Below are 12,465 nucleotides of genomic sequence, written 5' to 3'. Positions count from 1 at the left end.
ATATACACACACACACACACACACACACACACACACACACACACACACACACACACACACACACACACACACACACACACACACACACACACACACACACACACAGTGGAACCTCAGTTTTTTAACTGAATGCCTTTTGAAATCTGAAATGTTCAAAAACTGAAACTATTTTCCCCATAGGAATCAATGTAAAATAGATTCATTCATTCTCAGACACCTGTTCACCATGTCTTAGCGGGTAATGACTGACACTCCCACTGCTAAGATGGTCGCTTGACAACATCTCCAGCTTGGAAATTTTTTATCCAGAAAAGATTTATTGAATGAACTTAGTGACACAGAACTCATTAAAAGATATTGTTTAGACCATGCAGGCATTCTCTTTGTCACCAAGCAAGTGAGGGAAGCCTTACAGAGTGACACAGAGAGGAACAACCCACTCACCATCAAAATGAAGGTGATCATAACACTCTGACATTTTGTTGCTGGGAAATGCTACTGGGAAAATGCAGTTGTGCATTAGTGATGGCATTGTGGGTTATAGAGAGAACTACAGAAGGCTTGGGGTTACTCCTGAGCACCAAATTTTTCTATTTTTTTTTATTATTATTATTTTTTTTTTTTTATTGAGGAACTTCTTCAGTGGGATCACATTTAACTGATTTCAAAGATTGAATTACTGTCTTACCCTCTGTGTCTCTCCTCCAAATATATAAAACAAAAGAAATATTTATAGAAGCTATAAATTAGTAATAAATGGCAGCTTTTGCTACACATTGCAGTATTTCAAATCAAGTAACTGTTTGAAAACCAAATTATGGTACAGCAGCCGAAGCAGTTATGAGTTAAAATTTTTTGTTTGAAAACATTTGTTTGGAAAGAGAGACATTTGGTAAGTGAGATTCCACTGTTTATATATATATATATATATATATATATATATATATATATATATATATATATATATATATATATATATATATATATATATATATATATATATATGGTTTTGTAACTTTATTATGTACCATCAGATTTCTTGCTATGTTTATGTCTTCCTGTTATAGTGTCATGTTTTTTGTATTATATAATGTTATGTTGGATACACATGCTGGTTAATGTTGGAGTTTGTGTTAGTAATGGTGCTGATGTGAAGCTTGCAGAAACAGTGGTGTTGCCGTTAAGAGCAGATTTTGTTTCAGACTGCTCTAGAAGTACGTCAGAATGTATTTGGTGGCATAAATCTCCATGTGGCAGTGGCCCACGAGGACCTTGCCTATGCCTCTTATGTACACAACTATGCCCTCGGGAAGTTCAGCCATGCCAGGTAGGCAGAACTACAAACACCTTGTAGCTATGCACAGGAAATGTGTGCAACACATCATTTTGTTCTTGAATAAGCTTATAAATTTTCCTCTTTCTTCTTGTCTAATGGACAATGTTTGTTCTGCAATTAATTGTCAGTTAATTGTTAGTTCTAAAATTAGATTTGTAAAGAGATTAATACTGACCCTGAATTAACAATTGGAGTAGGTAGAAGTGAGAAATAAGTAAGTCATAAAAGGAGCTCAGTAGAGAGAAAATGACAAAATAAGCCATACATAAAAGGTGAATAAGGTTGAGCTTCTCTCCAAGGTGGTCAGGAATGTGAGTAATATGCTTATCTTTCCTTCCCCTTCCTTGAGTGATTTCTGCTGATGTATAAGTTGATGAGTATGTGTTTGTATTAGAGAGAGAGAGAGAGAGAAAGGAATGTACATGTTTCTTAACCAGGAATCATGCTGAGAAAGCCATTGAGCTAATGCTGCAACTACTACCTGGGGACCATCTCCTCCTCTCCTCCAGTAAAAGAGTAAAGGCTCTCATCCTTGAGGAAATGGCCATTGACAATCCCAACAAGGATGTGGGTGAGTACCAACATAATTTACTGGTGGTGAAGGATATAGTTTTAATGTAAAGGTTGAAAAGTGAATCCTTCTTTAAGAATATTTTATATTTTTGACATTTATGATACCTGTAATAATATGAAATCATGTGGAATTATTACCATTTCTAAATCTTAGGATTATAAAGTTGATGAGTTCAAAATCTGATGCCCGAACTTCTACTTAGGGCTTTTATTAGCTATAAGCTATTGTATCACTGCAAGAAAAGTTACCTTTTTCCTTGTTAGAGACATCATTGATAAGACAATGGAAAAGACAATTGTGTTGCCAGTGCATTTCTTAACTTTATACATTTATATATAAATGTAATTAACATCTTTTGTGATTGCTAATGTAATGAATAAGAAGCAGACATAGCTGTACTGTAGTCTTATTAAAATACTTTCAGTGCCAAATGATTTTAGAATTCCTGCTGACATGAGCGTCATATTGCATAAGCTGGCAACTCACTCCTTGGTCTGAAAAAATTGGCTGGGAGAAAATAACTACATGGCAACTTAGATTAGTCCCTCATATGTTTTTGAAAGTGTAGAATAACAGATTCAGTGTTTGACTTATTGACATAAGGAAGAGTTATCTCTTGTGACTATTCCTTGGTTCAGCTAACAATATGGCTGTGTCTGTTTTAAACAAAATGTTCTATTGAGGTAATGTGCAATACTTGGAAAATGTACAGGTCATGATTACATAGTATGAGTGCTAGAGTTTTACAAGAATGATGAAACAAATTGAAAAATAGGCTGTATAACTTATGCCAATGAATAGACTGTGAGTATGTTGGTGAAGAAATGGAGTAGTGAGAGATGTGAGGATGTGCCTCGCCACAAACATGGTGGTGAACCATCCCAAAATGTTTGTTCTTTAAATTTTTTGCTGTAACTTGAGGATACACCTTTAACTCTCTCTTGATAACATGTAAGGTGTTGTCAAATAGTAGTGGCAACTCAGGGAATTTGAAATTACACCAGCCAGATTTAGTGCTGGATTAGTGATTGCCAGATTAGTGATGGTCAACTTATACTGAACAATGATTAGGTGACATAAATGTTAATCACTACAAAAAGCAATGCTGTATCTAGGATTGAATTCAAATGCATAATGAAAATGAGAGGACTAGGTATTGGGATATGTGATAGAAGAGAAAGATGGGAGGTTGAGGAGGATGTAGTGTGCAGAAGTGTAATATTATTGAGTTATGATCAACACATTTGAGGTCAGTTGTTCATGCTAATGACTTGTATTATTCCTCATTTTCCAGTAATTTAATGAAAATTATCATTTGTGTATCCACAGAAAAAAAGTTTTTGGAGGAAGCTCACTTATTGCACAAGGAAGCACTTGCCATGGCTATGAGAGCTTTTGGAGAAATGAATGTACAGACAGCCAAGCATTATGGCAATCTGGGTCGCCTATACCAGTCCATGAGGCTATTTGAGGTACGGTTGTAATTATTATATTCAGACCTTCCTCCCAAACAGACCAGTTAATGGTGTTCCAAATTATATATTGGAAGCTTCCCTAGAGTAAACTGTCAGTCTGCTCTGGGATAGTCAACTAGTCATAATGTTAATAAAAAGAAATTTGAATGTAATTAAAAGTCAGTAAAAATTTCACTAAATTGTGAATTTAAACTGTTGATTATGTAGACATAAGCTTGTAAAGAATAACTTTCTTACTTAGAGGAAGTGAAAAGTTTGTTGGAAGAAGAATTATAAGATTTAAATTCATTTTTATACAGCTTGCTGAAGAGATGCACTTAAAAGCCATCACTATAAAGGAGCAGTTGTTGGGGCCAGAGGACTATGAAGTGGCTCTGTCAGTGGGCCATTTGGCATCCCTGTACAACTATGACATGATGAAATTCGACAATGCAGAGCAATTGTATTTGCGTTCCATCTCCATAGGTATGTCAGGCTTATACATCTCATTATAATATTTATTTATAAACATGCTATGTATCTGTTCGCATGAAGTCATAGCAAAAATTGTTGCCTTTATTTTCTTGTAAATTGTAATGTCTTTTGCATAATAGATATTTTGTAAATGTTGGACATATTGATTTAGAGGATGCAGGGTACATTTCTGTATGTATGTAATATATTTGAATTTTATTGCATATAGTAATTTCTTTTTATTTGTTTCACAGGCAAGAAACTGTTTGGTGATGGCTATTCTGGGTTAGAATATGACTATCGAGGTCTGTTGCGTGTGTACACCATCCAAGCCAACATGGAGAAGTGCTTCAAGTACCAGAATGTTTTAGCGTACTGGAAGCTGCTTCGTGACGAGGCTCAGGAAACCCAGACATCACCATTCACAGAGTTGACAGAACCGCTGAGAGTCACTGATACACTTCAGCAGTTCATGTCTATGTCGTGAGGCTCTCATTGACTTACTTTTCTTGCCCATTCATAATACTCTCTTCATAGGGGCTTAGTGTGCTCCTACCACTCAGGGGGAGGTGAGTCTAGATCCAGCCATGACTCAAAGCCATATTGCTTCATGTTATGTTATTCTGATGTAAGAAGCAGACAATTTTTGGCTTGCACCAGGCAGTGTTGTGGCCACGAGGCAGCATTATGAGAAAAGAGGCTGGTTAGTGAAGCACAGGTATCAGCCAGTCACTATGTAATGAAAGTTGTGCATTACAGGGGTGTTATTTCCAAGAAAGGTGTTTCATAATGTGAAAAGTTCTTAGGAGACAAAGTTTTATTCTTATGACAATATATCTATGTACTGTAATGGTTAGTGTGCTTGGCTTACAACCACAAGATACAGGGCTCAAATCCTTGACTGGACAGAGACAATTTGATCTAGTCTCCTTTCACACTGAACCCCTGTTTATTGAAAATGTGATAGGTACGGGATGCACATTGAGGAGTTGTAACTTGTTTCCTGGCAAGATTGGAAAGCCAACAGTTCGGGTGTGTTGTTTATGTGTGATCCAGAAGTGGTAATCCCTTATGGGGTTTGGCAAGTTTGCTTGTGTTTGTGGATCTGGAGCCATGCTTCATTTGATATGAAGAAACGGTCTGTGCCACACTACAATAAATAGTAAATAGTCAAAATAGAAGAAAGGTATGTGTGTGTCTGTAAGTATGTATGTACAGGTATATTACTACAAACCTTCAAAGGGGAGATTAACCATGTGTCATTTTAGTAATGGAAAGCACAGAGAAGAGGATCCTTACTCCAAGCACCCTCCCTTTTGGTCACCTTTTTAACAGCTTGCAAGGAATAAGGAGGCAGTATTCTTCCAGCCCAGTTGTTGGGCATGCATCCAGGAAAAAATGTACAGCAAGGCTCAACAACAGAGTTGGTAAAGCTCTGTTTCAGTGTAATGCACCCATTTCCTTCCTTGCAGCTGAAATGATCAGATGATCAGACCATATGCACAAGAACCTGCCATCAAGGCAATGTCCCTGTTCATTCATTCACAGCTTCTTTCTGTTCATCCCTATCATGCACAATCATTGCTCTCTTTACACTGTCCAGTCATCCCATTTTTGGTGTTCTCCTTAGACATACACCTCGCACCAACAAGTTTTGCTCCTATATCTCGACATGCTAAAAGAAATGCAACACACACACTCTCTCTCTCTCTCTCTCTCTCTCTCTCTCTCTCTCTCTCTCTCTCTCTCTCTCTCTCTCTCTCTCTCTCTCTCTCTCTCTCTCTCTCTCTCTCTCTCTCTCTCTCTCTCTCTCTCTCTCTCTCTCTCTCTCTCTCTCTCTCTCTCTCTCTCTCTCTCTCTCTCTCTCTCTCACACACACACACACACACACACACACACACACACACACACACACACACACACACACACACACACACACACACTTAAACACACACACACACACTTAAACACACACACACACACACACACACACACACACACACACACACACACACACACACACACACACACACACACACACACATATTTTTTCTTCCACACTTGTTTACTACCTTACATGGCATGGTGCATACCATTTCTGGCCTCTCATAGCAAGGAATCACAGCAACACATAATATGAGTATCACTCACCTCACAGAAGGGCAGATTTTTGGGGCTTTTGCTCCAGCCAATAAGATCACAACTCCTTGCCAATTGTATCTAATCCTCATATGGGGAAGAGGTTCCACAATTTAAAAGGAGACAGGTCTAAATTGTCTGTCTGGTCAGTGTGTGTGTGTGTGTGTGTGTGTGTGTGTGTGTGTGTGTGTGTGTGTGTGTGTGTGTGTGTGTGTGTGTGTGTGTGTGTGTGTGTGTGTGTGTGTGTGTGTGAGTGAGTGAGTGAGTGAGTGAGTGTGTGTGTGTGTGTGTGTGTGTGTGTGTGTGTGTGTCTATATATATATATATATATATATATATATATATATATATATATATATATATATATATATATATATATATATATATATATATATATATATATTTGCTGTCCAAAAAATGAAATTCAAAATTTTAATGAATTAACTGTCAATCAATAACTTCTCAAGATTTAAAAAAAATGTTTGGCAAGCTGTCATTCTAAACAATCATTCATGGGATATGATCTAATAAGTAGTTATATTTAATTCTGCAGGTGTTTTATGCTTGAATTTTTCCATTCCTGTGAAAGCACCCAGAAACAAACTCAAAAGTCTAGAATAAGACTGTTCTCATGTGTTCTTTCCTTGATATGTCAATCATTAAGGTCTGTATTAGTTACTGTAATGCACCTTTGTGGCTTAGAACATTCTTGTCCTGAAAATATGTAGATAGTACAGATGAAATGTGTTGATTATTTACAAGTCAAGCATAATGATTCTAACACAGACAGCTGTAACTGTGCACCTAGATTATGGAGCTGGAGAAACAAAGACTAACAACAAGGAGCTGAAGTGAGTTTGTTCTTTGTTAATGCCACAAGTTTTGCTGCAGGCTTGAGGCTCACTGCTGTTGGCACCACTATTAAGTTGTGATTGATGAAAATATGTTCCATGTTTTATGCTAGAGCTGGAAAAAAAAATAATAGATGTAAAGTTGCTTTTTGTATGAGTTTGTAAAAATAATTGTAATTCTTCCCTTTTCAAATACTATTTTGTTTTATTTTCTTATGATATATATATATATATATATATATATATATATATATATATATATATATATATATATATATATATATATATATATATATATATATATATATATATATATATATATATATATATATATATATATATATATATATATATAATTTATTTATTTTTTTTTTTCATATATTGAGTTCAAGCCCTATTTTTATTCAGTTCACATTTTGTTATCATGATGCTCTATTTTCTACCTAAATATCTGTGAAGTCATTGCAGCATTGAATCAGTTGACTACAGCACTGGTTGGAGAAGCATGTCTTGCTTCCAGCTTTAGGATATTCTTGGTCAGGATTGGCTTTCCTGCCTTCCTCAGTTTTTTGAGCACCTGGTAGCCACAGCTTAGGAGTGACTACCTCCAAAAAATGCCAACTGAACAGACTTCTATGGATCACCATGTTCTGTTATTAGACACATGATAGTAAATAAAGTTGTAATTTTGAAAGTGTATAGTGTCATGAGGTTTTAAAAATAAATATTATAAATGATTCACAGTGGAATGTTGACTAACATGAAGCCATATTTTGCCCCCATTTTTAACTTGGTAGGCAAGAACAAGTTTGTCCCACAGTGTTTTGTCATGATTTCAAAGTATTGCTGATAACAGAACATGTAGGACTGAGTTGTGGTACTAGAATGTCAGAAGTGATCAAAAGATCAGCACTCCACTTCACTTACTAGTTATTTAGCTTATTCATTTTCAGGAGCAAATCATTAGATAGCTGTAATTTTTGTTGTTGTTGTTGCTGCTGTTGTTGTTGTTGTTAATGAAACATTTCTTACAATGAATGCAAGAGTGACAATGTAAATACTGGTGTGAAATTAGTTTTAATATTTTCAGTGAAAAATACTTACCTTTGCTATGCTTTATAGTAGGGTTCATACAAGGTTTGCATGACTTCTTTTACGTTTTTATGATAATTTAGTTCTTATAATACTGTCAGGAATTGTGCATTTTCTTATCATACAGATGGGGTGTAAGTTTTCTTGTGAGATGATTGAGGCCAAGGCAACCATGATGCATTGTAGTGTGTCCAAGACCTTGTAAAGTAATGTAAGGTGTGCACTCTAGTCTTTTGGATATGTAAAGATTTGTGAAAATTCATAATACCACTGAATCTGTCATTTACTCACATTGATAATTGAAAAATTAGCAGTTAATGACTTACTTATATATTGGAGATCTTTGATTCCAAATTCCTAACACTGGCTTTTCTAATGCCCCATACCTAGAAATATTCAAGAAACCATGAAACGTGGCTCAAACTGCACCAGGAACTCAAAAGCACAAGCTGTTCATCAGATAGGGATGTCAGAAGTATTCAAGGGCATTTGGCATGGAACACACTCATATCAGTTGGCTTACTTGTAAGTGCTGCTGAAGAAAAGATAAGGGAAGAAAGAAAAAAAAAAATAGACAATGCATAGAATGTTATACCTGCAATCTACTGAAGTTATTACTCTGTGAAATAAAATAGTGAAGTAACTTCACCTCATGAATGAATCCATGACACCTCGCAAAATACTTTCAAGAATAAATCCATACGTGTGTATGAGATGTTTTATACTTATTCCAGACCACCCATATTGCATCTATTCATAAATAGTCTCATCTCTGTTCTTACGTGACACTTCCTCATAATATCTTGACTGAAACAAGGATGGTTCATGCACCTAATGTGCTGTGCTTACTATGAGTAATAAAATGCCTGTGCTTCATGGTTGATATAAAGAAGAGTTGCATCAGAGATTATTGACACCATCTTCACTATGACACCACCTTTTGATACTCACTGATGATTGATGGTTGTGATTTGTGGACTTAACACCCAATAAGAACATACTCAAATGAGCCACACTACCTGGCTACTTTTATGCTGACAAAAACATTACTTCAACCCCTCTCCATGGATTAGACTGTCAGACAGTGACTACTACTACTAACTATCCCTCTGTCCATTGTTATTTCAAGTTAATCTCTTCTGTACAGTGTTTGTGCATGAAAACACCAGACATGTTTAAATATTCATGAAAGAGTTCTCACAATTAATAAGCACATCATTCTGGTATGGGTCTGTAGGTTTGGGACTAAAGTGTGGTGTTAGCCAGGGTGTTCTGTACCACTTTGCATTTTCATTGAAATCTATTACAAGAAATTACTTTTTTTTTCTTTTTTTTTTGTGTGTGTGACTTCTGTATTGATTTCCCTTATAATGTCCACTGTTCATTATATATATATATATATATATATATATATATATATATATATATATATATATATATATATATATATATATATATATATATATATATATATATATATATATATATATATATATATATATATATATATATTAACCTAATAGAAATTACAGTAAGCCTTTAAGTTAATTGCATTTGCAGCTTGAAAATTTGTACTTCATGCCAAACTGCCAAATCTAGGTCTAGTATTCGAAACTACATTCATTGCAATGCTGGTTGTCAGCTGCTTAAAGAAGTTTTTATTGTGAAGAAACATACATGGTATGGTAGAATCTACAGGAACTTGGTAGGGAATAATTATAGAATAGATTATCTGCATATATTTAACTATGAGAAAATTTTCTTCTTATATATGGGGAGCAGATAATCAAATCTCAGTATAATCACTACACTAAGAACTTATGTTAATTAAATATCCAGTATGTAATCAGTTGCTATACTTAGAATAAAAAAAAAAGCTTTATAAGCAACCATGCAAGGGCTTAGATATAATATACAGTCAATCCTTTTCTTGAATTTCTGTAATGCGATTTTTGTCGAACGCGGCCTTAAGAATGCAGAAAGGAAACCTATTCTTATGAGACCAAAATCCACCCTAACGTGACATTTCACGTTCATATATATATATATATATATATATATATATATATATATATATATATATATATATATATATATATATATATATATATATATATATATATATATATATATATATATATATATATATATATATATATATATATATATATATATATATATATATATATATATATATATATATATATATATATAATCAATTAGTTTATGGAAATGTATAACCACGCTGGGGTGGGCAGTGAAGGTTTCGTGTGCAGCGGAGTGTCGTGCGCAGTAAGGGGAAGCCGTCGAACAAGTGTTGGGCCGGGCATCACAGATAATGGCACTACGCTATCAAGATTACATGTACGACAGGGATAAGGGAGCTTCTCTCTATCAGCCACATGCCCCTGTCAATGTAAGTTGTGTTCGTGATTGGAAAAAGAAAAAAAAAAATGTCCACAGTGTGTGTACGTGCTCATTACTCTTGTTACAGAGATCGTTCCAACACATGCATTTCTTTTTCTGCGTCGCAGATTGCAAATGGAGGTTAAGGGGCATCATGATTTCTAACGAAACACTTTTGATATACAAAATGCAATCTTTGAGGATCTCGAAGACTCCTTAGAGGAAAAAGGAGTATTTTGTTTTATTTATTTATCTTTATTTACTTGTTTATTTTTTGAAGGGGAGGGACGAATCTTTAGTATGAATTCAAACTCAAATAATTTTGAAGCAATGCCAAAAGTTCTCCGAAGACTCGTTTTGGATATAAATCTTCCAGTTACAGAGGAAAGATGACGCGAGTGATCTTGCTCAGTGACACTCACGGTGGGGGCTGCCAGAGGGGGGGGGGGGAGTGCCACCCAGACCGGTGTTCAAGGTCTCCACGAGTTGTGTGAAGAGGAAGTTTGTGGCATCTGAAATGTATTGAAATGTGCTGCTGAACAAAGTCGTGGCGTAAAGCTTGTATCTGAAATGTTGAGGGAATATACACGTAGTCAGCCCTCGGAAGGAAAAAAGAAAAAAAAAAAAAAAAAGTGAATGTATTCCTTAACATTCCTTCACGGTCGACAAACACCTTTCTTTCCCCCCCCCCTTCTCTCTCTCTCTCTCTCTCTCTCTCTCTCTCTCTCTCTCTCTCTCTCTCTCTCTCTCTCTCTCTCTCTCTCTCTCTCTCTCTGCGTATGCATGCATCTATGTATTACGTAGGAAAGTAATACAGATCAGCATTCATACATGCTGAAAGTATATCGGCGAGGTTGGTGGATTACACCCCGGCTCGCTTCCTATATCTATTCTCTGATAGTGAGCATAGACTGCAACATGATAGAAGACAGATCCAGAATGTCTCCACCCAGACAGGAATTGGAACACTGGACTTCTTGGTCGTGATCTGAGCACACTAACCACAGCGTATAATTTACATAAAAAAAGTAAATTGAATAAATAAATATTAATTAATTAATTAATTAATTAAAACATTTGTATGTCTACATGTCTATCTGTCTGTCTGGCTGTCTGTATATCTTCTGTTAATATGCAAGTGTTTTTGAAATATTAAATAATTTCACGATAACTTGATAGTACAGCTAATGGTGTGTATCATTTCACCTCCGACGTCCCCTGAGGTCGCAGGAAAACAATACATTGCCACAACTGCAACCTTTACCCACACATAAACTATGCTCTGCCTGGCTTGTTAATCGTTAACCTGGCTATTCCTGCCGGGGGATGAAAACTCTGCTGGACAGCGTTTGATTTCTAATTATCAGCCATTAATTAATCAATAAATAACCACTAATTACAAATCAGATCTAGTGAGTTCCATATCCTTGGTCTTAAAGCGACCACGAGGAGGTTTTCAATTTCCTTCTCATTATCAGGGACTCCGCATCGTCAAGATGTGGAGGACAGTGACCTGAGATGATTCGTAGTTTCAAAGGTGTTTTCCCCAATGATGCAGAATCCTTACTGAACTGTCGCTAGAATCATAAAAATGCCATGTGAATCCCAACACTGGAGCTTGTTAAAAGGAATCAGACAAGACGCCGAAACGTTCGAGAATACGGATCGTTGTCGTATGTGTAGTAGCTAAGGTAAAAATGTAGAGGGAAAGGTTAAAGGAGTAGTACTATACATACGATGAAGGGGAGAGAGCTTGAATGAGAAGGCGGGAGCGTTTATATATGAAGAGGTGAAGGCTCGTCTGTCGTGTCATCCTTCTGGAAGGATACTTCCGGAGAGAGCGGGACGTCAGAAATAAATACATAGAGGGATAGACAGACAGACAACGTAGTAGCACGAGGGTTTATACTCGCCAAGCGATCAAGTATAGGTGTCTTCAACACGTATAAATGAACGTTTCAAAATTTAAGATTATTTTCCTTCACTTGGGACACGCCGAATACTATGGCTAGTCTGCACATTGGTGTTTTTTTTTTTATGCAAGATAACATTTTCCAAGTCACGGCTCAGATTCTTTGCAACCGTAACAGTTTTGACATCAACTTTTGTTAGTTTTTTTTCAAGACATTTTAAACTAAA

General features: G+C 35.8%; 1 protein-coding gene across 1 annotated transcript in view; it reads left to right on the top strand.

Moving 5' to 3' along the window:
- The window catches only part of LOC135110522 (amyloid protein-binding protein 2-like), a 33,194-nt gene extending 27,585 nt beyond the window's left edge, over positions 1-5,609 (top strand). The window contains exons 8-12 of the mRNA XM_064022930.1: positions 1,203-1,327; positions 1,774-1,907; positions 3,240-3,382; positions 3,685-3,850; positions 4,093-5,609. Of these exons, the coding sequence (XP_063879000.1) occupies positions 1,203-1,327; positions 1,774-1,907; positions 3,240-3,382; positions 3,685-3,850; positions 4,093-4,325 (801 nt within the window). The 3' untranslated portion in view covers positions 4,326-5,609. The remainder of the gene's footprint in view (positions 1-1,202; positions 1,328-1,773; positions 1,908-3,239; positions 3,383-3,684; positions 3,851-4,092) is intronic.
- The last annotated feature ends 6,856 nt before the right edge of the window (positions 5,610-12,465 follow it).

The sequence above is a fragment of the Scylla paramamosain genome, chromosome 2, assembly GCF_035594125.1.
Source record: "Scylla paramamosain isolate STU-SP2022 chromosome 2, ASM3559412v1, whole genome shotgun sequence".
NCBI classification, from domain to species: Eukaryota; Metazoa; Arthropoda; class Malacostraca; order Decapoda; family Portunidae; genus Scylla; species Scylla paramamosain.
This window is presented reverse-complemented; position numbering and strand designations above follow the sequence as displayed.